This window comes from Sciurus carolinensis, chromosome 16 (assembly GCF_902686445.1).
Source record: "Sciurus carolinensis chromosome 16, mSciCar1.2, whole genome shotgun sequence".
Taxonomy (NCBI): domain Eukaryota; kingdom Metazoa; phylum Chordata; class Mammalia; order Rodentia; family Sciuridae; genus Sciurus; species Sciurus carolinensis.
Genome location: NC_062228.1, coordinates 42,955,228 through 42,979,985, shown reverse-complemented (window position 1 = coordinate 42,979,985; position 24,758 = coordinate 42,955,228). Strand labels below are relative to the sequence as shown.

Here is a 24,758-nt window from a genome sequence, read left to right as displayed (position 1 = left end):
ACTGGTGTGGGATGGCAAGGACTGGCACACGGCCACGACCCCAGCAGCTGAAGCCCTGCCCTCAAGGAGCTCCGTACGGATGCCAGGCCTCCCACACCTGAAATGCAGACACAGACAGACAAGGCGGGGGCCACAGGGGCCAGTTTATTGCAGTTAAATACCTCTCTCTCTCTATTTTTTTTGTCCATTTTTCCATAAAGAAAATTAACACACACACACACACACACACACACACACACACACACAAACACACGCACGCACGCACACGCGCACACACATACACACACCCCAGAGGGAGCAGGGATCCAGAAACAAGAGGTGAGGTGGGACATGGCCTCCCTGCTTAGGTCCAGGCCCCAGGGACGGCCCCCCCAAGGCTCCCTCCTTCCCATAAGCACCCTGTCTCAGCACCTCTAGAGACCAAGGAAGCAGCGGGAAGCAGCAGGGCCTCTGTCTTCCCTCTCGCCCCCAGGTGAGACCACTAGAAGCGCCGGGGCCTGGTGAGGGCCAGAGGAGGGGAGACCAACAGACAGGGTCCCAAGTTGAGGAGGGCGGTGGGCAATGTATCCACAGAAATGCATTATTTCTCCCCGTTTTTGTTAAAAATCTACTATAAAAAACGCAGCTGGGGGAGGGGCGTCTGTCCCTCTCTGTGCTAAGGGCTGGGGGAGGGGGCAGCAGAGGCCGGCGGCGGCTGCACGGTGGGAGCGGGCGTCACTGCCGGGTGCTCTCGCCCACCATCTCCAGGTTGTGCTGCTGCAGCTGGGCTCGAAGCAGGGCATTCTCATTCTTCAGCTCCTCGATCTGCAGAAGCCACAGGGGCGAGTGAGCGAGCCAGGCGCCGGCTCCCGAGGCCCCAGCCTGGCTCCAGCCCCGGCTCTCACCTGTTGCCGGAGGAGCTCGTTGTCCATCTGCAGCCGCTCGGCCTCCTTGAAGGTCTCCTGCATGCGCTGGTTGGTCTGGCGTAGCTCCCGGATGTAATCGCAGGCCTTCGACAGGATGCCCCCTTTACTCTGGGGCAGCAGGTGGGCAAGAGCATCAGCGGGAGCACTGCCCACCATCCCACCCCACCACCCCGGGACAATCTGTGCCCACTGTCAGCCAGACTTCCTGGAAGGCGCCTGGGAAACTGGACCACTGAGGCCATGAAAGGCCAAGTAGCCGCCTGGCCAGAGGGGGCAGCGGACACTCACCGCTCCTGTCTTGCTGTTGTCTGCATTACAATCTGGAATGATTTTTGAAAGTTGGACGATCCAGTTGTTGATCTTGTCCCTCCGCCTCCGCTCCACTGCAGGAAAAACAGCAATAATCCTGGCCACCAGGACAGCACGCCAGGTGTGCAGCACAGACTGTCAGGCCTGAGCACACCGAGGCATGGCCGGGGCCCTGCCTAGGACTACGGCCCCGAGGTGCCAAGACGTGAACCTAGACAGGCCTTCCCCAAGCCAGCTCCGCTGCTTCACACGGAGGAACGATCAAGTCCTGACCCCCGAGTGCCACGCACCTTCTGGGCAGAAATCAGAAGCCAGGGATGGGTGTCCATTTTGTTGGCCTGCCCAGCACACTGATAAACATCTGAGTCAACGTTTAAAAATTAGGATAATTCTCATCCTGATGGGCATCTCTGGCTTCCTTTGAAAAATAGACAATGGGCATAGTGGGCTCATCTTCTTGGGAGGCAAGACTTACACAGGTCCCAGTAACAAACACTTCAGTGCCCACAACCCCTACATCTCCTCAGAAACTCTGGGTCTCATGCTCTTGTTTTCTCACTCTTTCTAAAAATTTTTTTGGTAAAAGAGATTGAACCCAGGGGCACTTCCTAAACACTAAGCCATATCCCCAGCCCTGCTTTATATTTTATTTAGAGACAGGATCTCGCTGAGTTGCTTAGGGTCTCCAAGCTGCTGAGGCTGGCCTTGAGAACTCACAATCCTCCTACCTTAGCCTCCCGAGCCATTGGGATTGATGGCGTGAGCCACCGTGCCTGGCTTTCTCTCTCATCTTTAAAATCAAAGTCTAATCTTGTCTTGCCCCTATTTAAAATCCTTTTCCAGGATTTAACTTCAGCTCCCCAGACTGGCACCCATAGCTCTCAAAGGCTCCCCAAGGTCATCCATCTGCTCTTGGGGAGCATGATGGAACATGAACATGAACCCTACCTACACCTTGAAGGCCAAAGATAGTGGACTAATAGAGAACTGCACTTGAAAAGTCCAGGTGTGTGATTTTATTTGTAAACTCCACAATCTCACGCACAGTCAGCTGAGCTGGGTGGCAGCCACCCCCTGCAGATAGGGCACGTGCTCTTCCTTTGGCCCATGCTCTGTCCTAGGATGCTCCCCAGGAGCCACGTGCACTGGGGCCTGAGTTCCTCTCAGGTCTACTGAGGCGAGACTGCCCCAGGCCTGCATTACCTGCCACGTTCAGGACCACACACTATGGGGACACAGAAGACCAAGGTACTCCCAGCTACCCTCACCCTAGCCCCACGCTCTGCCAGGAGGGTTCAAGTCTACAGAGTTTGTGGGCTGGGGAACAGAGCCTGTGCTTGGGTTGAATTTGGAAAAGAGGACAAGGGAGCAAGATCTAAGGGTTGGACGGTGACGATGGGAAACCGGAAGAGAGAGAAAGGAGGGCGAGCGAGTGCAGCACCTCCCCTGGCCCTGCTCCTCCGAGCCGGCTGCTCATGGCCTGTGAGTGCAGAGCCACGGTCTTCCCTGGGTTTGTCCATTCCTGCTGATCAGCTTTCCCTGCCTCCAAAGGCCTCCCATGCTGGCCTGGGTGACATCACCCTCCAAGGACACTCATCTCCCCTCGGCCTCCCTTCCCCGGGCCCTGCTTCTCCTGGCTGTCCTTTCTTCTTTTAGAAACCTGCCAGCACCACGCTCAGAAGGCCAGGGCTGCGCTCGCTGCTGGGGCTGAGCTGACTCTGCTCTGGGCTCTGGTGCAGCTTCACATCCCATCTCTGTGGTGGTGAATAGCATCTGCCATGTAGGGTGGTGGCACCTTATGGGGACTCCATGGCCACAAGCAGCCGCAAAGCTGAGGGTCCTGGTGGGGTCTGGCAGCTCCACCCGCCACGTCCCTCGCAGTGTCTGTCCCAGTGCTCTCTGCAACAGCTACCTCTCAACTTCCTCTCCCTTCCACACCCAGGCCTCCTGAGCCAGCGCCCAGCTGCAGACACATCTCTCAGCACTCCTCATTCCAGGCCATCAGGGGCAGGGGGACATTTACCTCTAAAAGCCTTACTGCTGCATGGTAGCATGTGGGACCCTCCATGAGACTGGGATCCAGGATGGAATCAGCCCCTGACTCTGTGACCCCAGAGTGAATGTCTTACAGTGAAGACTAAAAAGTGCCTGGGAAGGCCAGGTGGGGCAGAATTTTCTGCATGGGACAGAGGCTAGGTGAATCTTCAGAGGAGACTTAAGAACATCTGGCTCCCGTGACGAGGGGCATCAGGCGATAGGTGGCAAGAGCCCAGAAATGGTGACATGAAAACACTGTGGGAGGTAGGGTGGCAGGAAGAGGTGCCAACAGGTGGTCAGTCTTGCATGCTCTGCTGGCGGGGCTGGACCTCAGTGCTTCCTCCAGAGCTGTAGCCCCACAGGCCCGGGGCTTGTCACCAAGCAGTGGTGAGTGGGTCAAGCCTGTGGCTTGGGAAGACATCATCGCACTTTTGAATGGAGAAAGGCTAAGGTCACGTCCACTCCATGGGAGAACTTCTGTTACACCCACACAACACTTCAAACAAATTAGAGCAAAACCTACCAGGACTGAAGAGAGGAATGGACAAATTCACAATCTAGTTTGAGAAGTCAACATTCCTCTCTCAACAACTACAAGAAAAAGTCGACAGAACAAACAAAAAACGCCAGGAGAGAAAATTCCAACACTCTCGGCCAAACTGGCCTCCTTGTCACGGAGAGAACCTTTGCCCACTGCAACAGACACGCAGCCAGTCAAGTGCACACAGCACTTTCACCCGGCTGGACCACAGTGAGGCCTAAGGTCTCAGTAAGTTCAAAGAATTTGAAACCACATAGAGTATGGTCTCTGACCACAAGAGAACTAAATTAAACATCAATTAACAAAACGATATCCAGAAAACCCACAAATATTTGGAAATTAAAGCAACACACTTCTATATGACCCAAGGGTCAAAGAAATCAGAAGGAAAATTAGAAAATATTTTGCACTGAAGGACAATGAAGACAAAATCCATCTAAAGCAGTGTTAGAGGGAAATTTACAACTATAAATGCTTGCATTAGGAAAAAAAAGAAAGTTTTAAAATCATATTAAAAAGTGAGGGAGTCAGAAAAACACACACACACACAAACACATAAAGAAAAACAGCAAATTTAAGTTGAAAGTAAGTAAAAGGAAGAAATTAGGAATATTAAAAGCAATTCAATCTGGCATTTAAGTCAGATTTCATGTAACAATTTGGATTGCTGGCCACAGGCTGACCCATGCACCCCAGTTCACTGGGGCCCCCTAGTCCCCTCTGTGACACATCGAACATATTGCATTCCCTCAGGCCCCTGCAGGTGTCCTCTCGGGAGAGGCTCCTGCAAAGTCACCAGGTGGGTAAGAGGAGGAGAAGCCGATGTGAGATCCACTTTACACAGTCCTGAAGACCATGGACGCGGGGCACGAGAGTGCAGAACGGCAAGCTGCTCTGGCCTAGGGTTTCTGGTTTGGGTGGCTGTGACAGGGCTGCCTTTTGCTGCTCTGGAAAGGGAAGTGTTGCACCGGAAGCTCTGGGGAGGGGAAACAGTTCTCTTTTGGACAAAGTTGATTTTGAGGTGTCTCAGACAGGGGTGATGGAGATTTTGAGTGGCACTTCTGAACAGGGGTCTAGAGTCCAAGAGAGGAGAATGGAGTCAACACAGCTTTGCACAGCACCAGGATCCAGGTGGCGGGCAAAACCCTGGGAGGGCACAGCTTGCGTTGCCACAGACTCTCTTGGAGAAAAGAGAATGATGGGTACCTACAACTGGGGCCAGAGTGTCAGGGACACTGACCAACCAGACCTTCTGAGGGGCCATCCCTGGACCTCATGAATCATACTTCTGAGGTGGATGGAAGAGACCTTAAGAAGCACCAGTTGCCAAAGCCATTCCCCAAACTTGCCTGGTGTGAAGTACCTGGAACGTGCACTAGAAACAGATTCCCTCTGACTAGTCATTTGGAACCTGCAGGCAGAGTCCTGAGACCCTGATTGTTAATGAACCTCCCAGGAAAAGTTGGGGGACTTTGCTCTGAGGAACAGGTGGAGAAGGAGAAGCAAAGACTGTAGGAGAATCCAAGAGGGTAGAAGAGAAAGGAACATTCCTGAAGGCAGGCACAGTCAGATGCTCAGAGCTCAGACAGGAAAGAAAGTCAGTGGATTTGGCAATGAGGTCATCGTGGATGACCTTCAATGGAGCCAATCTGTGGGGCCAGAATGCCAAGGGAACAAGGAGGATGGGCAATGGTGAGTCAAGGGTTGTGCAGTTTAGTGGGAGGGCAGGATGTAGCTGGAGGGTGAGGGCAAGGTTATGAAGAAAACTGCTTTTTGGAGGATGAGAACTACTGGAAGGTGCTGGGAGGCTGAACTGGGAGGGAGACAGAGTTGGGTGGGATGGTGGCTGGAGGGCACTCAGGCTGTGTACTTCCCTCTTGCCACACCACAGCCGTGGGGCCTCCCGTGCCTCAGATCGCTAATCCCCTCGGGGAGCCCCAGGGTGGGAGTGTTAGTGCCATCTTCCAGAGGACAACACAGGCAGAGCATTAAACACCAGCCTGAGGCCATGAGGCAGGAACCGGGCTGCTCTGGTGGCCCATGGCAGGGCCCACAAACTCCCAGCCCCTCACATCAACCCAAACCAACCTCCAACTCACACTTTCCCTTGAAAGCAACCTGCTCTCAGTCAAGGGCCTGCCTCCTCAGCTGTGGACCCTTCTCTCCACACGGTCCTCTTTCACTCCTGGGGGTCTCAGGTGGATACCTGCAGTCAGCTCCTACTTTCATAACTTCTGGTTTCCCGCCACTTTTACCATCAGTCTCCACACAGGAACTTTCCACTGGCTTCTGTCACAGTAGAACCCAACTCCAGGGGCAGGGACAACCACCTGGGAAGGTCTCTCAGCAGGCCCCAAAGAATCTGGTCCTGGCAACGCTCCCTTCAGCCTTTCTTTCCTGAGTTCTGCTCTTGCCCTGTGCATGGCAGCTCGGGGCCCAGGCCGTTTCCCATACTCCCTGCTGTCTGGGACTCTTCCCAGATCCCCAAGAGTCTCCTTTCCTAAGATCCATTCATGCCTCTGCCCAAATGTCACCTCTCAAGAGGCTATCATTCCTCTCTACCTCCTCACCCAGCCAAGTGCCCTACCATGCCACCAGAAGCCATGTTGCAGCTTCGTGTGGCTTGCTTCTGCCACCACAGTGCACGCTGTGAGAGCCAAGACCTCAACTGCTCTATTACCCACTGCACGGGGGCTGCCAGGGAATGTAAGCATTGACCAAAAGCCTGAACCAGCCAGCGGCTGAAAACAGAAATGCTTGGGGAGAAACTCCACCCCACATCAAATGCTGCAGGACTCAGGACCTTGCCCCTAGCACCCAAGGCTGTCCTCAACCCTCCAGGCCCGGCTCCCAAGGCCACCACATGGAACCTCTACTACAAATGAACCAGCACTCCTAAAGCAACCTAACCCCCACAGTCTGTGCTCCCAAAGTCCTCCCGGGGAGCCTCCCATCACTGCACCTCCAACATCCCCTCAGCCACAGGTCCTCCCTCTTCTGAGCCTCCATGCTCCAGGCCAGGCTCCAGGCCAGGGATGTAGGGTCAGTAAATATTTATCCGGTGTTGGCTGTTTGGGTGTCGGTGCACCCTTGGCGCCTACAGGCTGCTACATCTGCAGCGGCAATGATCGAGATGGGAAGACCAGAGAATAGCACCAACGGAAAAGAGTTCAGGATGGGATGTGCTGTTTCTAGCAAGAGTAAGATGGTCTGGCCTCAGTAGCCAGAGGCAGTTTCCTATGGCTCCCTCCTCAAGTGTGTGCTCCAGAGGACCAGAGCTACGGCTAGAGGCAGATCGGCACGGAACTGTTGTGCAAGGGCACAACAGCTGCCAACTTGGTCCAGGGCAGTCAGATCAACACAGTTTCTCAAGAGGAGCAAGACATCTCTATGTGAATGTAAATTCTGCCATTTTAGATGCTAATCACCAAGGTAAAACCATAAGCCCAGTACTACAAAAACACTTGGCCAATTCCAACTGCCTATCTGTTCTTGACCCCACGCTCTCCTCTCTTGTTCCTCCATTGGATTGTTCCAGCATTCAACAAGCACCTGCCAAACATTTGGGACATGTCTGGTAATGGGCTTCAGCTGCCTCCCTGTCTGAAATGCCAAACCCAGGATTGGTTGTGCCTAGGAGGCTGCAGCCTGGGTTGGCCCAGGAGCCCCATCTGTCCTTACCTTCATTGTGCTGAGCTCTCCTTCTCTCATCCCGTGGTGTTCTGGTTCCGTCGATTTTTCTAGAAAAGAAAAAAAAAAATGGGCACCTATTATCTCAGGCTCCTTTACCTAAGCATTTATTTGAAAAGTCAGACTCCATAATTATCTTTGCCTGGCAAATTCGTGCGCAGAAAACAAGAGCATGGTAAGTTTCTCTACTTGTACTTCAGAAGATGAAACAGACTAAAAAATGCACCTGGTGCCTGCTGTGTGCTGACCTGCCCAGCTCAGAGGCCAGAAAACCCTCCCTTCCTCTGGCCTCAATACCAGACCTCCCAGCATCCCTGGGACTGAGACTCCTGCACCTACGGGGAATAGGGGTGTGTCCGGGGTGCGATCGTCCTCTGTGTTCCTGTCTGCAGCACATCCTGGGGTGTCATCATGACATAGAACTGGCCTGCAGGGGAAGCAGGGGTTAGCACCAAGATGGGGCAGAGTTGGAACTGGTTGGGGACTTCCCTCCCTGATAGGCCTGTTGCTTCCCCTGCCTTCCACCCTTGCCACTTCCTCTCCTTACCTCCAGCCTGCAAGCTCTGGTCGGTGGTTTGCACGGACACAGCAGTGGTATCTCCCACACTGGATGCGGGGAAATAGGCAAACCGGGCCTCTCCACTGACAGCCTCCGCTGCTGGGCTGCCACCATTGCTGAAGGGATTTTGGATTACAGCCTGGGGAGTAGGAGGACACAGAGGCCACCCTTAGCTATCTCTGTCCCTCTTGTTGCTGGGCTTGATGTTTGGTGCATTCTGTAGGGAGGAGGTAGCCCTCTGAGTGCACTATTCTGTCTGGTGTCTGTGACAGCCACGCAGTTTGACAGATACTCAGCCCTCGCTTGCTGAGCCTCTCCATTTTTTACTCTAAGAGGATTTCCTCTTAGAGACCTCATGTCCATTTTACAGGAAGGACAGACAAACTCCAAGAGATCTAAGGATTCACTCTGCTCAACAGGCACCTGACCCCACACCATCTGACAAACTAAAGGCGGCATCTGTGTGCCACCTGTCCCACCCCCTGGGGCTTCCAAGGGTAGAATTAGCGTCCCCTCTCCTTACCCCCAGAAGTTGGTGGGCACCTACCAGCGGGAAGGGTGCTGCGGGACCTGGGGGCACAGAGGCAGCGGCGGGGCCAGGGCGCTGGGCTGCCCCGTCCACGCCCACCTGGGTCACAGCCTGCTGCCCCCCCGCAAAGGCAGCCGTGGACACGACGCTGACGGCGCCAGCTGTGTCGCCCTGGCCGTCCAGCTGACCATCAGTCACCTGGACTACGCGGTATGTCACCTGCAGGGGGCGGCAGAGCGACGAGACCGGCGCTGGGGCCCGGGCTGGGGCCAGGTCGGAGCCTCTCAGCCCGCCCGCGCGCCCGCCCCGGCTCAGCCCGCCACTGGCCCGCCGGGCTCCCGGCCCGCTGCCTCACCTGTCCTCCATTATTCTCTGTGCGGAACTGGTACTGGATGTTGTGGTCACCGAACGCCGCCTGCTGGACGCTGGCGATGGCCACCGCCGTCTGCTCCTCCGCCCCAGGGCCGTCCCCGCCTGAGGTCGGAGTGCAGGGGGCAATGATCAGCGGTCGCGCGGGGTCACAGCGCCCCCAGCCCCTCTCCGGGCGTGGGCCGCAGCCCCAGTGGACCCGCAAGCACTCACCTTCTTGCAGCTCGACGCCCTCCTCGGCCTCGGGTCCCTTGTCGTGGCTGCGGCAGGGACAGGAGGAAGAGGGGTCAGGGTCAGGGCTGCCCACGCCCCTTCGCCCAGGGGCAGGGCCCCACGCCGCCCGCCGGGTCTGGGGCCCGACACCGCCCGGGTGGCGGGCCGGGGGCGCTAGGCACCGGGCGCCCCCTCCCTCGCGGCCTCCATTTTGAGCCGGGCCCGGCGGTCGCTCGGGATCATGGCGGCCCGGCCGGCAGGCCGAAGGGCCGGGACCCGGGCGCGCGGGGGCACCGGCCCGCCGGGCGCTCTTACCTGGCGGCGGCAGCAGCGGTGGCCGAGGCAGCGGGATCCAGACCCGGGTCCAGCATGTCCATGGGGGGGGTGGGGGCGGGGGGGGCGCGGGGCCCGGGGGGGGAGGGGAGGGGGGAGGGAGGGAGGGGAGGGGGCGGGCGGCCGGGGGGGCCCCGAGCCCGGCGCTCACGCCGCGCGGCAGGAGGGGACGGAGGAGACACGGGAGCCGCTCGCGCTGATCACGGGGACAAACAGTGGGGTCATGTGAGGAGGAGATGCCGCCGCCGCCGCCGCCGTCGCTCCTGCAGCCGCCGCCTCCTCCTGCCGCCGCCGCCTCCGCCCGCCCGCCGACTCCGGGCTGCCGGAGGCTCCGGGACTCAGCGCGGCCGCCCCCCGCCCGCTGCACGCGGCCCTCGGGCCTCCTTCCCTGAGCAGCCGCCGCCGCCGCCGCGACTTATTTTAACAAGGCCCGCTCTGGATGGCCGCCGCCTCTCCCCTAGATCGCCGGTTCGCGCGCCCGCCTCCCGGCCTGGACCCGTTCGGCGGCGGATCGCTGCTGCAGCCGCCGCCGCTTTCTATTTTTTCCCCCTTTTTTTTCCTCCTTTACTTGAGCTGCGCGCGCGCGGCGGCGGCGGCGGCGGCGGCGGCGGCGCGAGCCCGGGACTGACGCGCGCGGGGGGAGGGCAGCCCCCGGGGAGCGCGCGCGCTGTCTGTCTCCGATGGCGGCGGGCACGCGCGGGCCTGGGTCTCGGCGGGGCGTGAGGTCGCCGCCACCGCCTCCCGCGGCCTCCCGCCGCCCGCCGCTGGATGGAACGTGGGCCCGGATGGAACACCGGGGGACCCGGAGGTGGGGCTCTGGTCGCCTGGGGGCCAGGCAGGCTGCCGGGGTTTGAAGACAGCAAAGTAGGTCGTGGGGGGGCGGTGAACAGGGTGGAAGGGTAAAGGGGCGCGCGCGCGCGCGCTCCCGGCTACTGGGCGAGAAGGCGGAGGCGCGAGGCGCATGCGCACGCCTGGGCGGGGCCGCGGCGCGCACGCAGGGACCGGGCGGAGGCGGCGTGGGGCACGTACTCCTGGCCGGGGCAGGGGCAGGGGTAGAGGCAGAGGCAGGGGCAGAAGGCAGAAGGCAGGCGGCAGGCTGGGTCCCTTCCTCCTGACTCAGGACTCCAGCTCCAGGAGAAACGGGACGTGGCATTTCCAGACACACAGCAGCTGCCCAGGTGGTCCCCCACCTCGCGCAGCAAAACAAATACTTGTCTGGAGACATTGCTTTGTGATTATCAATTTTATTAGAATTACAAGAGGAAGATCTTCATCATAATTTCCCTCAAATTAAAAAAAAAAAAAAGTACAAAAGCTACATACAAAACGTGAGGTCAGACGACTAAACTTTCCCGACTCAGGGCCAAGTTCTGCAAAGGAGAAAGAAGAGTGTAAACTGGGCGGGCCTGCGAAGAGGGCAGGGTCTAACCTCAGGGAGGACAATCTGCTCACCTTCTTAAGCCTCCGCTCCCGGGAGGCCTGGGAATCCGTCTCAGAGTACGGGGGAGGTGGCGGAGGGTAGTAGGCCTCCTCTTCTTCCTCTTCATCCCTGTAATGTTTCCTCTTCTCCCCTGGCCCCTTTTTCCTTAAGGCCTCTTCTACTAGACGCCCATCATATTGCGGGTCCCCAGACCTGGAGCCTTCATCCCGAGACTCCCGGAGTCGGTAGTGGCGGGATCTGGGGTCCACCTGAGGGCGGTCCCTAGACCTGAAGTCATCATAGTGAGGATCTCGTGAATGTGGAAAGTCCCTGGAGTCATCTGGGTCGTAGAGGTCATCACGGCTACGGCTTCGTGGGGGTGCGTAGGCCCGTCCTCTCCTCCCACTACTTGGGGGAGACCTCCTTCCAGATTCAGCAGAACCCGGGCGGGTAAGATCATCCAGAGCATCCACAGAGTGGGCCCGGGGTCGCCTGGCTCCCCAGCCACTCCCTGGCCGCTCTGTTGGGGGCTCCTGCTCCCATCTCCTGGGACTCCGGGGGGACTGTCGACCCCACTCCTCATCCCTGATTGGAGTGAGGGCAGGACCCCGTGAAGGCCGGGATCGCCAGTCATCTTCATGGAGGGAGGTGACTTCACTCATAGCTGTAGGGAAGGGGGATGTCACTGACGCTGGCATGGACCAGGGCTAGCAGCTGTCACCCCTTGGCTCAAACACTCCTTAGGTGCAGTGGTAGGGAAGGAAGGACTATGTTCAAGGTTTTTAACAAGCCTCCTTGGGGCAGGTAGAAAGGAGCCATGCTTCCCCCTCCCCTCAGGGAGCCCTTGGACTCCAGGTCTCCTCACCACGTTCCACACGGCCATTGGCAGGGCCAGGTCTGGAGGGGTCAAAGTTGGCTAGTTCTTTCTCCATGTAGTACAGGACTCTCATGGAGTCATCCTGCTGGCTGGCCTGGATCCTGTAGCCACTTCGGACTTCTAGGGACAGGATGAAGGTGATCAGTTTCAGAAGGTGGACACGAACCCACCCCTTACTTCTACAGGCATGTCCAACCTGAGAATGACAAGTTCTCACCAGAGGTCACACTGTTGTCTGTATCCCGAAGCAGGGGCACCTGGGAGCTGTGGCCAACTGGGGGAGATTGGCTGTCAGTGGCTGCCCACCCAGAGCGAGCCTTGCATTCCCAGCACCTCCCACCCACTCTTCCTCCCAGCCCCAGCCCCCTGTGTGTCCAGTGCCCAGTCCAGCTCCACTCCAGCCTCACCTGAGCTCCTGTCGAAATCTCCAGGGTACCCTCCGGGGTATCCATTGTAGACAGGGCCCATGGGAATCATGGCTGGCGGTGGGGGTGGGGTCTTGGCCGGGGAGAGGTGGGCGTAGGTGCTTGGGGCGTAGATACTTGGGACGCCTGATGTGGCTGCTTTGCCAGCTGCATACACTGGGAGGGCACAGTGGGCATGAGAAGGTGGCCAAGAGCAGTGCTGCCCTAGTGTGATGGGGTTCTGAAGAGCTGTGGGCTTGCCTCCCCCACCCCATTACTGCAGTGCCCCTGAGGCAGGGAACCTCAGCTAAAGTTCTCACCTGTGTGACTCTCATGGAGCTTTCAGAATTGGGGGGGGGGGGGGGGGGTGGCTGCACACTGGCAGTCCACAGCCCCCAGTCTGGCAGGCCAATATATTTGGTTTGACCTTATGTTGGTTTGCCAACAGTCAAAAGGATCTACGTGAAATCCCAACTCTCCACTACCTCATATAAAGTCATGGCTGGGCTGGGCTGTGCTTAGACGACAGTGAGCAAAGCCACCTCTTTAGATAAAGCCCACGTATGGGGCCTGCCACTATCCCACAGGCTGAGACCAAGTTTGAGACTGAGTTTCCCCTTGGGTGGCAGAGCCTCTGGGGGATCCCATGTCCACTTTGCTGTCATGCCTGCTGGATCATCTTCCATACCCAGACACAAGGAAAGGAAGTTGATCTGACACAGGCACACAGGGGCTCAGGAGTTAACTTGTCTGCCTCAGAGGAGCAGCAAAATAGCTCTTCTAGGCTTTCCAACTCCCAGCCCCGCCCACTCCCACCCTGCCAGCCAGCCTGGCTCTAGGCTTGACAGCTCAAGGGCAAATCCTTGCTTCCTTCCTCTCCACAGCAGGAGGCTGGGTCTCAGGGCTGCTCTGTGGCCTAGTCACTGGGCCCTGGGCAAGTCACTTCCTCCTTGGTATTCCACGGGCTCAGGGAGACGCCCTACACTTCTGATTTGGTTTGGTTCAGAAACGGAAGAGTAAGTGCTCAGCCCCACCTAGGAGAGACCCTTCCATCAGCCCAGGTGACTGATTTGCTGTGTTGTAATTAGCAGTCGGAGCTGCTTGCTGATGGATCTGCAGGGGGCTGTGGCTGGGGCTAGAGCAGTAACATGGGGAGGGTCTGCGACAGTCCTGGGGTAGGCGGAGGAGGTGCCGCACCGTTGACCACCGCATGGGTCTCAGTGGGTTAACTGAAAACTTGGTGGCAGTCCTTTAAATTTCTCTTCTGAATCTATAAAATGGATTAACACTCGCCAGCTGAGCCAAAGCTCCCAACTAAAAGTGGTGAGAGTGATACTTTGAGGAGCCAGGTTGCCCACCATAGTACTAGCTGGCATGGACGGAGCTGCAGCATCCTGGGCACTCTCCCAGTCTTCCCTTCAAGCTCACAGAGGAGGGAATGCTGCTGGCCAGAGGTCACAGTGTCTGGCAAGGCCCCGAGCTACATACACCCTGGCCTGAAGGCATTGCTAGTAGAGGCTAAACCAGTGTCCTACAGCTAGCAGGGAACAGCACCCAGGCCCAGCCCCACAGGCCATGCACCTGAGTTCGCCAAATCCCAGACTCACCCAGCCTAGTGAGCTCTGCCATGAGCCCCATTTTACAGAGAAGACGGAGACTAGGGCCAGGTCTCGCCAGGCTTCTCAGCCCATCAGGTGTCTAGCCAGCCTCAAACTCCACCTACCCAAGGCCTGTTTTCCTGCCAGTGCCTTTGCATTGTGTGCAGTACTGGCCTAGCTGTTCGCCCTCCTGAAGGACTAAGCAACTGGTGACAGCTTTGTCCCTGAGGAGGGGAGTGAGGCAGTGGTGGGAGGGAGACTAGCTTTCTTCTCCTCTCTCTTTGCTTTGTGTCCTTTGTCCCCTTCATCTCCCATCCTACTTCTGTTTCCGACCTTCCACAGGTACCCCCTCGGACACACTAGATGCGCCCTTAAACACAGGCTCCACGTCACATACCCAGTGTGCATGTCGACGTGTGCTTTTCAAAAGTTGCTGGAATTACACAGGGCTGTAGATCTTGTTTTCTTAACTTTTACATTTGAGATTTTTGTTTTTAAAGGGATCCTCACTTCCCTGTGAATAATATCTTATATTGTTAGACTTTATTTTTAAACCACGTTCGTAAGTCACACTAAAAAAACAAAAACCCTCAATAAACAAAAATTAAAAGTTGAAGTAAGTAAATGATCATCTAAGACAGCAGCTCCTCCCTGAATGACCGTCTCCCTACTGCTAACCGTCCAGCCTGCAGCTGGGGTGCCGTCCCAGGGTGGGCAGGTGCACCTGCCCAGCAGGGAGGCTGCGTGAGGGCGGCGAGAGGAGCACTTACGGGCCTCCGGGCAGCAGCACTTCTCCGGGCAGCAGGGGCACCTGACGTAACAGCAGCAGGTATGTGGGCAGCACTGACACCAGCAAATGCCCAGGAGGAGAAAGACAAGGAAGACAGCCAGGCACACCACGACCACAAAGAGCCAGTCTGCAGAGAGACCAGAACAGGCCCTGAGCCGGGAGGCCAGAAAACAGCAGACAGGAACAGAAGGGCTCTGCAGGGACAGCGCAGAGCCAAACATGGGCGGGAGACCTGCAGCCCTCCTTAGTCTCTGCCAGAGTGTGGGGCACAGTAGCAGAGGGATACCTGACCCTCTACAATTGGGTCCAGTCCCCAAATTAGGGATCCCCCTGGCTTCAAGTGGAGAAGGCAGAAAACAAGAGGTAACGTGGCCTAAGGAAGATGGAGAGCGAGCCACGGCCCAGACCCAAACCCCTGAAGAACACAGCTGGCGCCAGTCACAGGAGCCCCTGCCTACACCCCAGGTCCCTCCTCAGCCAGCCCAGCCCACCTCCAAGCCCAGAGCTAGGCCACTAGATGCCACAAGGTGAGATGGAGTTAGTGGGGTTCACAGCGAACAGTGATTAAGGGTTGCGGAGAATGCCAGAGAGAAGCCCCACTGAGGACTCCACCCCCATACCTTCCATGGGCCCCGCCTGAAAATCAGGTAAGAGTTCAGTCACCCCAGAGGTCCTGCCTGGAGGGACAAAAGAGAACAGGAGATTATGCCAGCCAGAGCCAGCCCAGGCAGCCCTGTCCCTAAAAATGCCCAGCTCCAGGCTGCTAGTAGGTGTGCCCTGCAGCAGAGCAGGCAGGGGAGAGGCTGGTGGCCTAGCAGGGACCTGGCATGTGGTGCCTGCCCCCACCCCTGCTTACAGGTGGGTGCTGGTGGGTGTGAAGGCTGCCATCACATACCCACCTGCTCTCAGCCCCAGCGGGTTCCAACACACACCCCATGGGGGCTGGAAGGGTTGACCTCAGCCCAGTCACTCTCCCGCCTCCATGGGTCCTACCAGCAACAATCTGTTGAATCAAGCAGAGTATGCCCAGCACACTAGGACCCAGCAAAATTTTTAATTTTTTTTTAAATCTGAAGAAAAAAACTAGTAATACTAAGTATATAAAAATGGAGTCTTCTTTTTTTTTTTTTTTTTTAATGGAGGAAGGGGCCTTCAAAGGCAAAAATACCTATGGCCCATGAAAGTCATATTGATCCTGATTGTGACCCACCAGGGTTCCATCCTCCGTCTATGCATTCTGTCACATGTGCATGTGTCCTAACCCAGTCTGTACCTTCCCTCAGGTGCCCCGGGAGCTCTGTGCCCTACGAGCAGTGCATCATGGGAGCCTATGCATGTGCACAGCAGCTCTCACAGAGAGCACGCTGGGCACCTGGGCTCTGACGAGGGGGCAGAGCATGTAAGTTGGTTCTCGAAGTGTGGTCCTGTTGATGGGGCTCAGACCCTTCTCATGGCACCAAAGCATTATTTGCTCTTTTTGCACGCCTCCTCACGTGGGGCTTTCCAGAGCCTCTGTGACACGATGACATCATTGCCTTGATAGCTAATGGTTTGTGCGCTTGTGTATCTTGTGCTTTAAAAAGTAGCCCGTTTCAGTTTCTAACACCAAGCAACTACAGACATAACCCACAAAAACTCTGAACAAGTCCTCTGAGACCCTCACAGTGTTTAAAGGGTGAACGGGATCTGGGATTAAACTGAGAAATGCTGGTGCCAAGGGTGTGCTTTTCCAGAGCTTCCTGGAATGAGCACCGTGGCCTGCGTTCCCCTGGCCTGCCCGCTTGGTCACACACATGAAAGGATGGTGCTCTACGGCTCATGACATCAATCACACCAGCACACACCACACACTGCGCATTATGGAGCACCTGGCCCACGGCAGCATCCCCTCTGCAGGGTGTGGAGGCCTCCCAGCCACGTGGGGCTGCTTTTAGACACCCCATCCTGCCCCTGGCATCTGGTGCCACCCTCATTTTAGATACAAACTTGCACACTTCCTAGCAGGTCAAAAGACAAAGACCCTGTCTGTTCTGTCAAGGGGCTCCAAAGTGCAATGCGGCCCTGACAGGGAGGACTGAGAATATGTAAAAAGAAGAAAAAGTATCCTTACTGAACAAGTACAGAACTCTCCCCCCCTTGCTTAAGTAATACAGTGTAACAACTGCTTACATAGCATTTACATTATATCAAGTATTAAAAGTAAGAAAGATGATTTGAAGTATACAGGAGAATGAGAAGTAGGTTCTGTGTAAACACTATGCCCTTTCACCCAAGGGGGTGGAGCATCCTGGGACTGTGGTTCTGGAGAGGGGTCCTGAACACCACCCGCAACACACGCAATACACACGATCCTCTTCACTCACTGCCCATTACAGCTAAGCATGTCTGTTTTTCAGAAAGACTGGGAACAGGAGTAGAATCCCTGATTCTCTCCATTCTTAGTTTGGCTCTGGCTGACCTGGAACACGGCAGCGGGAGGGTCCCTTCCTGGGGTGCAGGACACAGAGAAGCTCAAGTGACTGGCGGTGCCACGAGGGGAGAGCAAAGCAGGAGAAAGAGCCCAGGGAGTGGGCTGGAGGGCAGAGGGAGGACACAGAAGGCACCAAAGGGACAGAAGGGCTCACTCCCCTTCTCCTTCCCCAGACCACAAAGACCAGCCCCACTCACCAAGGACAATGAGCTCTGCATAGGCCTCGTTGTTCCCCTGGAGATCCTGGGCCGACACCACGGAGCAATAGTACACACCACTGTCCCCCCAAGCCGTCTGCTCGAATGTCAGGTCAGCATCTGGGGTGGGAAGAGATGGCGTGAGGGTACCTCATGGGACGGGGCGTCTAACCCCAACGGGGCCTGAGCCCCCCAGCATGGGCACAGTGAGCAGGGAACAAGGGGGCGGGGCTGCAAGTGAATCCAGTGGGAATGTGTCCTCACCAAGGGCTGCTACGCCCCATGCCTTGTTCTGAACACTGAACGTGGGCTGTTTCAGAAGTCGGGGCCCAACTGAGAGGTGACCCAATCCACCTGAAGCGACACCGCTCGTTGCCGGCAGAGCCGCGTCGGGTTGACTGTGGGGCCAGTGCTTGCAACTCAGAACCATCCTCCCCACCTCTCCAGCACAAGGTGTGATCTCCTGACACCAGTGCAGACCTGGGGGAGGGGTCCAGAGGGAGGAGGCAGACTAACTAGGCCAGATTCCAGATAGAGCTGCCCAGGCAGAGGAAGAGTGGGTGTGATGTGTGGGAGAGACCGACTCTCCCAGTTCCCTGTCCACCCCCACACCCTCCCCTTCTGTCCCCACATTCCAGGCCAGGTCCAAGGCTTGGGGAAGCCCAGTCTGAAGCAGCCTCAGGCCAGGAGCCTATTAATTATGCCACTAATGAAAGTCTTGCAGCACACCCTCTCTACTCCTCAGGCTCTCATTAGTTAAATCCCTTCAGCCACTCACCAATGTGGGCCAGGGCGGCACCAGCTTGGCGACTCTGCCTCGGGCCCATGGGGGACAGGAGCAGGCTAGACATAGGCATTGCAGCCAGGAAAGCCCCACGGTTCATGGCCACCTTCTTTCCAACCTCTCTGGTTCCTGTTGCCTTGCCTGACCTGGCCCGTGGACCCAATGCCCTTCTCCATGACATCTCTGACAGCAGTAACTGTGAGTGTCCTCACCCACAGCATCCAGCACACAGGGGCACAATACTCTCCAGTGCTGAAGGAATAAAAGAACTGGAGCCCCTTCCTCAAAGGTAGGCCTCACATCCTCAGAAAGACCCCTTTCAACAGTGCCTGTCCACATCCTTCCCAAACCTCCCTGGACCCAGGTGGCCCTGGGCTACCATGCCAGCCTCATCCCTGCCATCTCCTTTGCTCAGTGGGCTCTGCACAGGCTGGCCTCCATGTTGTCCCCCAACACGTTGGGCTCGGCCCTCCCTCAGCTTACCTTCCTACTGGTTCACCTCCCACCCCTGTCCCTGCAGACTCAGGGCTGGTTCCTTCCCGTTAATCAAGCCTCAGCATGGAGGAGTGCTCCCTGGCCATCCCACCCCCTGTGGCTCTCCTGCCCAACGGGCGAAGTTCATCACCCAGGTGCCCACTGCCCACCTCTGCCCCTGTGAGAACTTGCCCTGCATGCAGAAACAAGTCTGTCTTGGTTGCTGCTGGCCAGACACAGGGACTGGCCAAGGAGCAGAAAAGTACCCCTCCTCTCCTCATGCTGACCTTCCTTAGCTTCTGTTGTCTGTTCCAGTATTCTGGGCACATGGCTACACTCAAATAGACACTTGATTCGTTCATTCAACATTTAACAAATAACCGCTGGATACAGCTTATATTCCAGGCTCTTTTGAGGCACCTGGCATACTACAAAACAGTGGTTCTCAAAATGATCTGTGTACTGTGATTCCTGGTTCCTCAAGACCCTTTCTGGGGATCCTTGAAGTTAAAGTTATTTTCATAATTACTTGCCTTTTCCCCTTTATCTCTTATAAGTGGGCATTTTCAGAGGGCAGGTGACATTTGAGCAATATCACAATAGACTGACACAGTGTTGAGGACCCAGCTTCTTCTATCCAGTAAGACTTTCAAGAGACTTTGCAAACAGAAAACAATGCCACTCTTCTCATTAAAAAATATTTTGTTTTGGAAAATGTAGTTACTTTTTCATAAAGATATGTTATTTTAATAATGAGTTCATTGTTGTACTTTGAAATGTTTTTAAAGTTCCTCTTAGTTTGTTTGCTATTAAAAAAAAAAAAAAAAAAAAAATTTGAAGTCTTTAAAGGTATAAAAAGAGACCTGAAGACCAAGATGTTTGAGAACCACTACTATGGAGAACTTGCCTTTATGGAGCTCAGATTCTAACTGACTGAGGGAGAGAGACAATGAAAAAACAAACAACAACAACAAAAACTTCACCATATTGCACATCATGCAGTGATAAACAGTTTGGAGCAAGTGAAGCAGGGAAGGCAGAGAGAAAGTACCAGGCATGCAGGTGGGGGTTATGCAATGTTGAATAAGGAAACCAGGGAAGGACAGAGGTGACCTTCAGAGCAGATGGCCACTCTTTATTGAGCTTTTACTATGTGCTGACCCATTCTTTACTATGTATAGACCCATTCTTTCATTGAATCCTCAGAAACTCTGACCTCCTAAATCCTCCAGACTTTCCCTGCAATGTCCTCTTGGCCCACCGTTTTCCACCTATATCTTTGAGATACATCAGTAGGTGGCTGTGCATGGGGACACCCACAGTTATTGCTCTCAAAGTGCCACCACGAAGGAGGGCACTGGGTCAGGCCAAGGGGAGCTGCTGGGCTGGGAAGACTGTGGCTGCTATAGAGCTCTCCTGGCTGGGTCGCCTCTAGCCTGTTCCTGTCCCCCATGAGTTGCTCAGGAGCTCCTACCCATGTCTCTCCAACACCAGAGCTCAAGAGCTGGGCCAAGCCCAAAGCCAAAGAGGTGGACAGGAACCCCCCACCGTGGCAAACAATTATATAGGCCAGAAGTTGAAACCTGGGGTCTCCAGGACCGGATCTGTGGACCTCGGTATGTTTTGTTTGGCCTGCATGTTTCAAAACTCAAGCAAAATAGGACTTTCCGGCCTCTTTTGGTTAATCCTAAGGCCTGGGCCCACTTCCTTCCTGCAGGCGCACCCTGTCCTTGGTCAAGGGCTGGCCCTAAGATCACAGGGGCTAGGCACTGTCTTAATCATTTTCAGTGAAAAGAAAAGATGCTGGTCTCCAGTGGGGACAGAAGCTGGACCTCCTCCATGATTCTGGCCTCAGGTTTCTTAACTACACAAGCAGAGGTGGCCCTCACGATTTCAGAGGTCCAAGGAGTCTCTGCTCCAGTGCTGCGGACAGGACTTGCATGGCCTCAAGCAGCTTGAGATAGAAACAGGACCTCCAATGCTAGCACTCCACCTTGCCCAGGGCAGGGAAGAACAGAAGAGAGGCAGATCCACTCCAAGAGGAGGGACACCTCTGGTTTGCCCAGGACTGCTTCTACGTTTAAACCCAGAAAGGTTGGTGACCCAAGGAACACCACAGAGGTCCATTTCTCCTTGTCCTCGAAGCTGATATGGAGGAAGGTCTCACAGCTACTGGGTTTCCTGAAGGACAGACACAATGGACGTTTACCTATCATGGCCCTTAGCAAACACTGGCTCAGGTCAAGGGCGTCTGAAAGACACAGGCCCTTGAGGTCTCTGGAGCCTAAAGCACCCCCCCGCCCCCCTTCCCCTGATAGAGTTGCGGTCATTCTGGAGTTCTGTGCACAGCAAAGGAGACCTGATTCTAGGTGGCCCTCAAGGGCAGGCTCTGTATTTGGATTGTCCTGCAGGGGCTGGGCATGCATGTCTGATCCATGCTGGACAGGCCCCTGGGTTGGAAGAGAGGGCGTCCATATAGGGTGAACCCCCAAGAAGTCCTCCAACCTCAAAAATGGCAGGATGCTTAGGGCTGACCTGCCATGGAAATTCAGGGCAAGTCTGGTCCCTCCCCTGAAACAGGACTGATGGGTTCAGTCCCTGGAACCCTGCCTTCCTTTCTTTCCATCTGTGGTCTGACACAGTGGTAGGAGAGTGCTCCACAGCTTGGTCACTCTGGGTCTGCAAAGGGATCCACCCTTCTCTTGTTCCCACCTCTGCCCGGACGCCCAAGATTCAAACTCGAATCTTTCTTCCAGGTAGCTGAGAGGGCACACGGTTATGTGAGCAAGTCTTCATCCCTGGCTCACGGCTGCTCAGCCCCTTCCTCTCGGCCTTCTAAATTCTTTAGGGCCAGCTCCCAGCACCACTTCAGATCTCACTGGAACAGGCTGTAAGGCAGGCTCGGCTTCCTCCACTGCTATTTTCTCTGTTGCACTGAGCACGATCTGAAATTCCTTTCTTTCTTAATCTGCTTATTTTTTACCACTCTCACCCTGCTAGAATGTTCTCTCCAGCGGGGAAGGGACCTTGCCCATTCTGAACCCCAGTACCTAACAGCACCTGGTATGGAGGAGATGCTTGATAAATATTGAATGAATGAATGAATGAATGAATGAAATGACTTTCCCCATACTGAATCCCAAGGGCACTTGCTATCAAGAGGCAGCATTATGGCTAAGAACAAGGGCCCTCGGGCTGCCTGATTGGAATCCCAGTGCCAGCTCCTTACTACCTGGACAGGTTACTTAACACATCTGCACTTCAGTCATGAGTGTGAAATGTGCTAGAGACCGCTCAATGGGAGAACGCATGCACTGTGCCTGGGAAGGCATGGGCTTTCTCCGCTAGTGTCGCCTGCCCATGCAGTTTACTCATGTCATGAGGCCCTCTGCTGATTCCCTGCCCAGAGCTGAGGAGCTTAGAGACTCAGCCCAAAGACGCTGAGTTGGAACCAGCTGAGTAATCAGCTGTGAAAGTTACTTTATCTTTCTGGGTCTCTGTAAAATGACAATAATACAATCAATTCATTCAATGGCCGTGTGGTCTAAATGAGTTAATCCATGTAAATAAAACTGGATTAGAACCTGGCACATAGCAGGCCCTTTATTAATGTCACTTCTTTAAATTTTATTTCTCATTGCTGGTATTATTCATATTATTATAGAACAAACCCCTGCCCCTCTCTTCATTACCCAGTTTTCTTTATCTGCAAGCATTTGACAGTATATGTTGTGCTTTTTTTCCCTCAGTGCAATGTAAGCCAACGAGGGAAGTGACTGCATGGTTTTGCTTACTGCTGTGCTCCCAGAGTCTAGAACTGCACCTGCTATACAGCAGGTACTCAGTAAATCTGTGTTGTGGGGATAAAGGAATAGACGGATGGAAGGAGTCCTCCCTCTGTGGGTTCTTTCAGGTACAGGTGCTCAAGAGCTTTTAGGTGAGGACTCCAGGCTGGGCACCAGGAAGCCTGCCCCACCACCAACCCAAGCCAACCTCCCCAGTCACCAGGTTCCACGTACTTCCTGTGATGGTGATCCTCCGGCCCTGGTAGTAGTCTCCCAGGGTCACGGCGTTGCCCTGCTTGGTGGCCACAACCCTGACTGTGCGCACACTGTCCTGGCACTCCACGTAGGGGTTGTAGCCGGGATTGCCTGCTGCCAGCTGGGCATTGATCTGGTTGTCTACGCTGGCTGGAGAGAAGGCGTCAGCAATGCGGTCCCTGCAGAAGGACTTGTACTTCCAGATTACGATAGGCGCCGTGAGGGTCGTGGTCATCTGGTAGGAGCAGGGCAGGGTCACAGGCTGGAACAGTATCACTACATGGTAGGGGTCAGACACTGTCACCTGGATGCCACTGGCAGGGGCTGAGAGCAAGAGGAGAGTCAGCAAGGATCACTGCAAGCTCAGGAAAAAACTTCAACAAGAAGGAGCCACATCACTCATCACCAGCTTGACACAAGTGTGTGGCTGTCCAGAGCACCTGGCACACATTGTCCTCTAATTCCCAGGCCTGGTGAGGTAGCTCACAGTCATGCCCATTTTATAGACCCTTGGGTTTGAAAAGTAGCAGATATGAGGTCAATGGCCATTTTACTGGAATGTGCTGTCCATCCTCCTTTCCACATTATGGCCTCTGAATCACCCCAGTCTACCCTCTCTACCCTTCCCCATTCCCTCTGTGGCCTGTAGGGGCAAGCCCAAATAGCCACGGCAGAGCCCGCCAGGGCTCAAGATCTCAGCTCAAAAAGAACTTGCCCAGGGTTCCAAGTTACCCGAGTTTGTGAATTTTGGATAAATTTGCCTGTGTTTTCCTGGAATGGCTGAAGCCCCCACAACATTTCCATCAACTTCCCACCTCACCCTACCGAAAGTCATCTCAACCACACCCCTAAATACACGTGCTGCAAGACAAAGCCCCCTCTCCCCGACCAGGGCGAACAGCCAATCCAGGCTACAGCTGCCCTGCAGAAGATGGTTTCGGGTCCATAAGTCCATCATACTAGTCTCTTACGCAGAGATACCACGGAACCCGCGAGAGGTGGGTGGGGCTGAGGTGGTGGGAAGTCCCCAATCCCACACCCACTCGAGGCCTGGGCACTATTTCTTGATCTCTTCCTTTAGGAAACGTCTGATCCACCTCTCCAATCTAACCCTTTCCCCGTTACCCCAACACTCAGAAATCGCCGGCTAAGCCCAAGATCCCACTTCAGCCTTTCCCGTGGTCGGGCAGTCCTCCATCCCTAACCTACAAAGGGTCCCCGTCTCCCTGCTGCTCCAGGGCTTATGATCCGGGGAGTTTCACTTACTGCTGTCTTGCGACTAGGGCGCGGGGAGCGCTCGGTGAGAGGATGGGAATTCCCCTCACTCGGGCACAGAAAGGATCTCCCCAAACCCGGCGAATCTGGACGTCCTGAGCCTTTGCGCCTTCGCACCAGCCAACCCCCACCCTTGTTCTTCCGCCGCCTGGGCCGCACAGAACTGAATCCATCCCCCCGTGTAGTGCCCTCCCCCGGTTCCACGGCACCCGAGGCCCCACATCCCTTACCTGTGCACCAGGTGCTGAGAAAGAGCCACAGGAGGACGGCCGCGGCCGGGTGGGCGCCGGACGCCAAGGGACTAACACTGGCTACCCGCGCCATCGAGGCCGTCTGGGCGCGTCGGCCCCGCGCGTCCCCTCCCGATCCCGGGAGGGTAGGGGGCGCGGTGAGCGCCAAGGCCGGGAGGGGTGCACGCTCCTCCCTTTTCCACTTCCGCTCCTTGTCCCTATTCCAAGTCTATCCTGCCGAGTTCTAGGAGTTTGACCAACAGAAACAACGTGGACGAAGCGCAGGCTTTCAGCTTTCGGGGAGAAACTTGCCTGACCCGCGGCGGTTCTCCGAGCCACCCCACCCCCTGCGCGTCCTGGGAATGGATCGGCCCAGGTACACAAGGGTGGGAGCCCAGGGCCGGGCTAGGAGTGGGCAGTGGGGAGGGGCTCCTCAGCTTCCCTCCCCGGAAGTGGGCTGACCCAGGTGTGCTCCTGCCCCCAGGGCCGAAACCAAGTGACCGACCGGCCAGGAGGGCGCCCGCAGACTGCGGGTCTCCCCCGGCCCCGTCCCGCCCCAGCCGGGCAGAGCGGACCGAGATCCCGAGGACAGGGACTGGCTTGGGGAGAGTCACCTGTTAGGAGGGGGCGGGTCCTGCCGCGCACCTGCTCTCTTCCTGCTCACACCCCTCTCCCGGGCCGGCGATGGACCCGCCTAGGTGCGCCCTGCGGGGA

General features: G+C 56.0%; 2 protein-coding genes and 1 long non-coding RNA gene across 12 annotated transcripts; 1 reads left to right on the top strand and 2 right to left on the bottom strand.

The window, feature by feature from the left end:
• Positions 1-117: 117 nt before the first annotated feature.
• Usf2 (upstream transcription factor 2, c-fos interacting) lies at positions 118-10,301 on the bottom strand. Of its 4 annotated transcripts, none has more exons than XM_047527606.1 (10): positions 9,468-10,301; positions 9,153-9,199; positions 8,926-9,044; positions 8,589-8,789; positions 8,030-8,180; positions 7,822-7,909; positions 7,474-7,532; positions 1,194-1,311; positions 885-1,013; positions 118-804 (listed from the first exon to the last, which is right to left on the bottom strand). In XM_047527606.1, exons 1-10 carry the CDS (start codon positions 9,527-9,529, stop codon positions 792-794), a joined length of 987 nt encoding a protein of 328 aa, XP_047383562.1. In that variant the 5' UTR covers positions 9,530-10,301; the 3' UTR covers positions 118-791. The 4 variants fall into 4 exon arrangements, with proteins under 4 accessions (XP_047383562.1, XP_047383561.1, XP_047383563.1 ...); XM_047527605.1 differs by having other exon boundaries at positions 1,194-1,288; positions 9,468-10,287; XM_047527607.1 differs by lacking the exon at positions 7,822-7,909 and having other exon boundaries at positions 1,194-1,288.
• On the top strand, positions 9,474-19,332 carry LOC124966442 (uncharacterized). Of its 2 annotated transcripts, none has more exons than XR_007105345.1 (6): positions 9,474-10,349; positions 11,077-15,973; positions 17,218-17,353; positions 17,561-17,694; positions 18,219-18,314; positions 18,546-19,332. It is a non-coding gene; the product is annotated as an uncharacterized LOC124966442 (long non-coding RNA). The 2 variants fall into 2 exon arrangements; XR_007105344.1 differs by having other exon boundaries at positions 18,216-18,314.
• On the bottom strand, positions 10,720-24,317 carry Lsr (lipolysis stimulated lipoprotein receptor). Of its 6 annotated transcripts, none has more exons than XM_047527512.1 (10): positions 24,045-24,317; positions 22,519-22,863; positions 17,242-17,361; positions 15,195-15,251; positions 14,555-14,701; positions 12,190-12,363; positions 12,000-12,056; positions 11,771-11,899; positions 10,938-11,569; positions 10,720-10,855 (listed from the first exon to the last, which is right to left on the bottom strand). In XM_047527512.1, the coding sequence occupies exons 1-10, from the start codon at positions 24,136-24,138 to the stop codon at positions 10,820-10,822; spliced, it is 1,791 nt and encodes a 596-aa protein (XP_047383468.1). In that variant the 5' UTR covers positions 24,139-24,317; the 3' UTR covers positions 10,720-10,819. The 6 variants fall into 6 exon arrangements, with proteins under 6 accessions (XP_047383468.1, XP_047383467.1, XP_047383471.1 ...); XM_047527511.1 differs by having other exon boundaries at positions 11,771-11,902; positions 24,045-24,316; XM_047527515.1 differs by lacking the exon at positions 15,195-15,251 and having other exon boundaries at positions 24,045-24,316.
• Between the last annotated feature and the right edge of the window lie 441 nt (positions 24,318-24,758).

Excerpts from the sequence above, each read along its gene's own strand:
- Usf2 (XM_047527605.1), bottom strand. The coding sequence starts at position 9,529 with ATGGACATGCTGGACCCGGGTCTGGATCCCGCTGCCTCGGCCACCGCT. Across the intron at positions 9,200-9,467 it reads ACCGCTGCTGCCGCCGCCAG|CCACGACAAGGGACCCGAGG; the intron begins GTAAGAGCGCCC and ends TCCCTGCCGCAG. Across the intron at positions 9,045-9,152 it reads GGGCGTCGAGCTGCAAGAAG|GCGGGGACGGCCCTGGGGCG; the intron begins GTGAGTGCTTGC and ends CTCCGACCTCAG.
- Lsr (XM_047527511.1), bottom strand. The coding sequence starts at position 24,138 with ATGGCGCGGGTAGCCAGTGTTAGTCCCTTGGCGTCCGGCGCCCACCCG. Across the intron at positions 17,362-22,518 it reads GAGGATCACCATCACAGGAA|ATGCTGACCTGACATTCGAG; the intron begins GTACGTGGAACC and ends TTCCCACCCCAG. Across the intron at positions 11,570-11,770 it reads CAATGGCCGTGTGGAACGTG|CTATGAGTGAAGTCACCTCC; the intron begins GTGAGGAGACCT and ends CCTTCCCTACAG.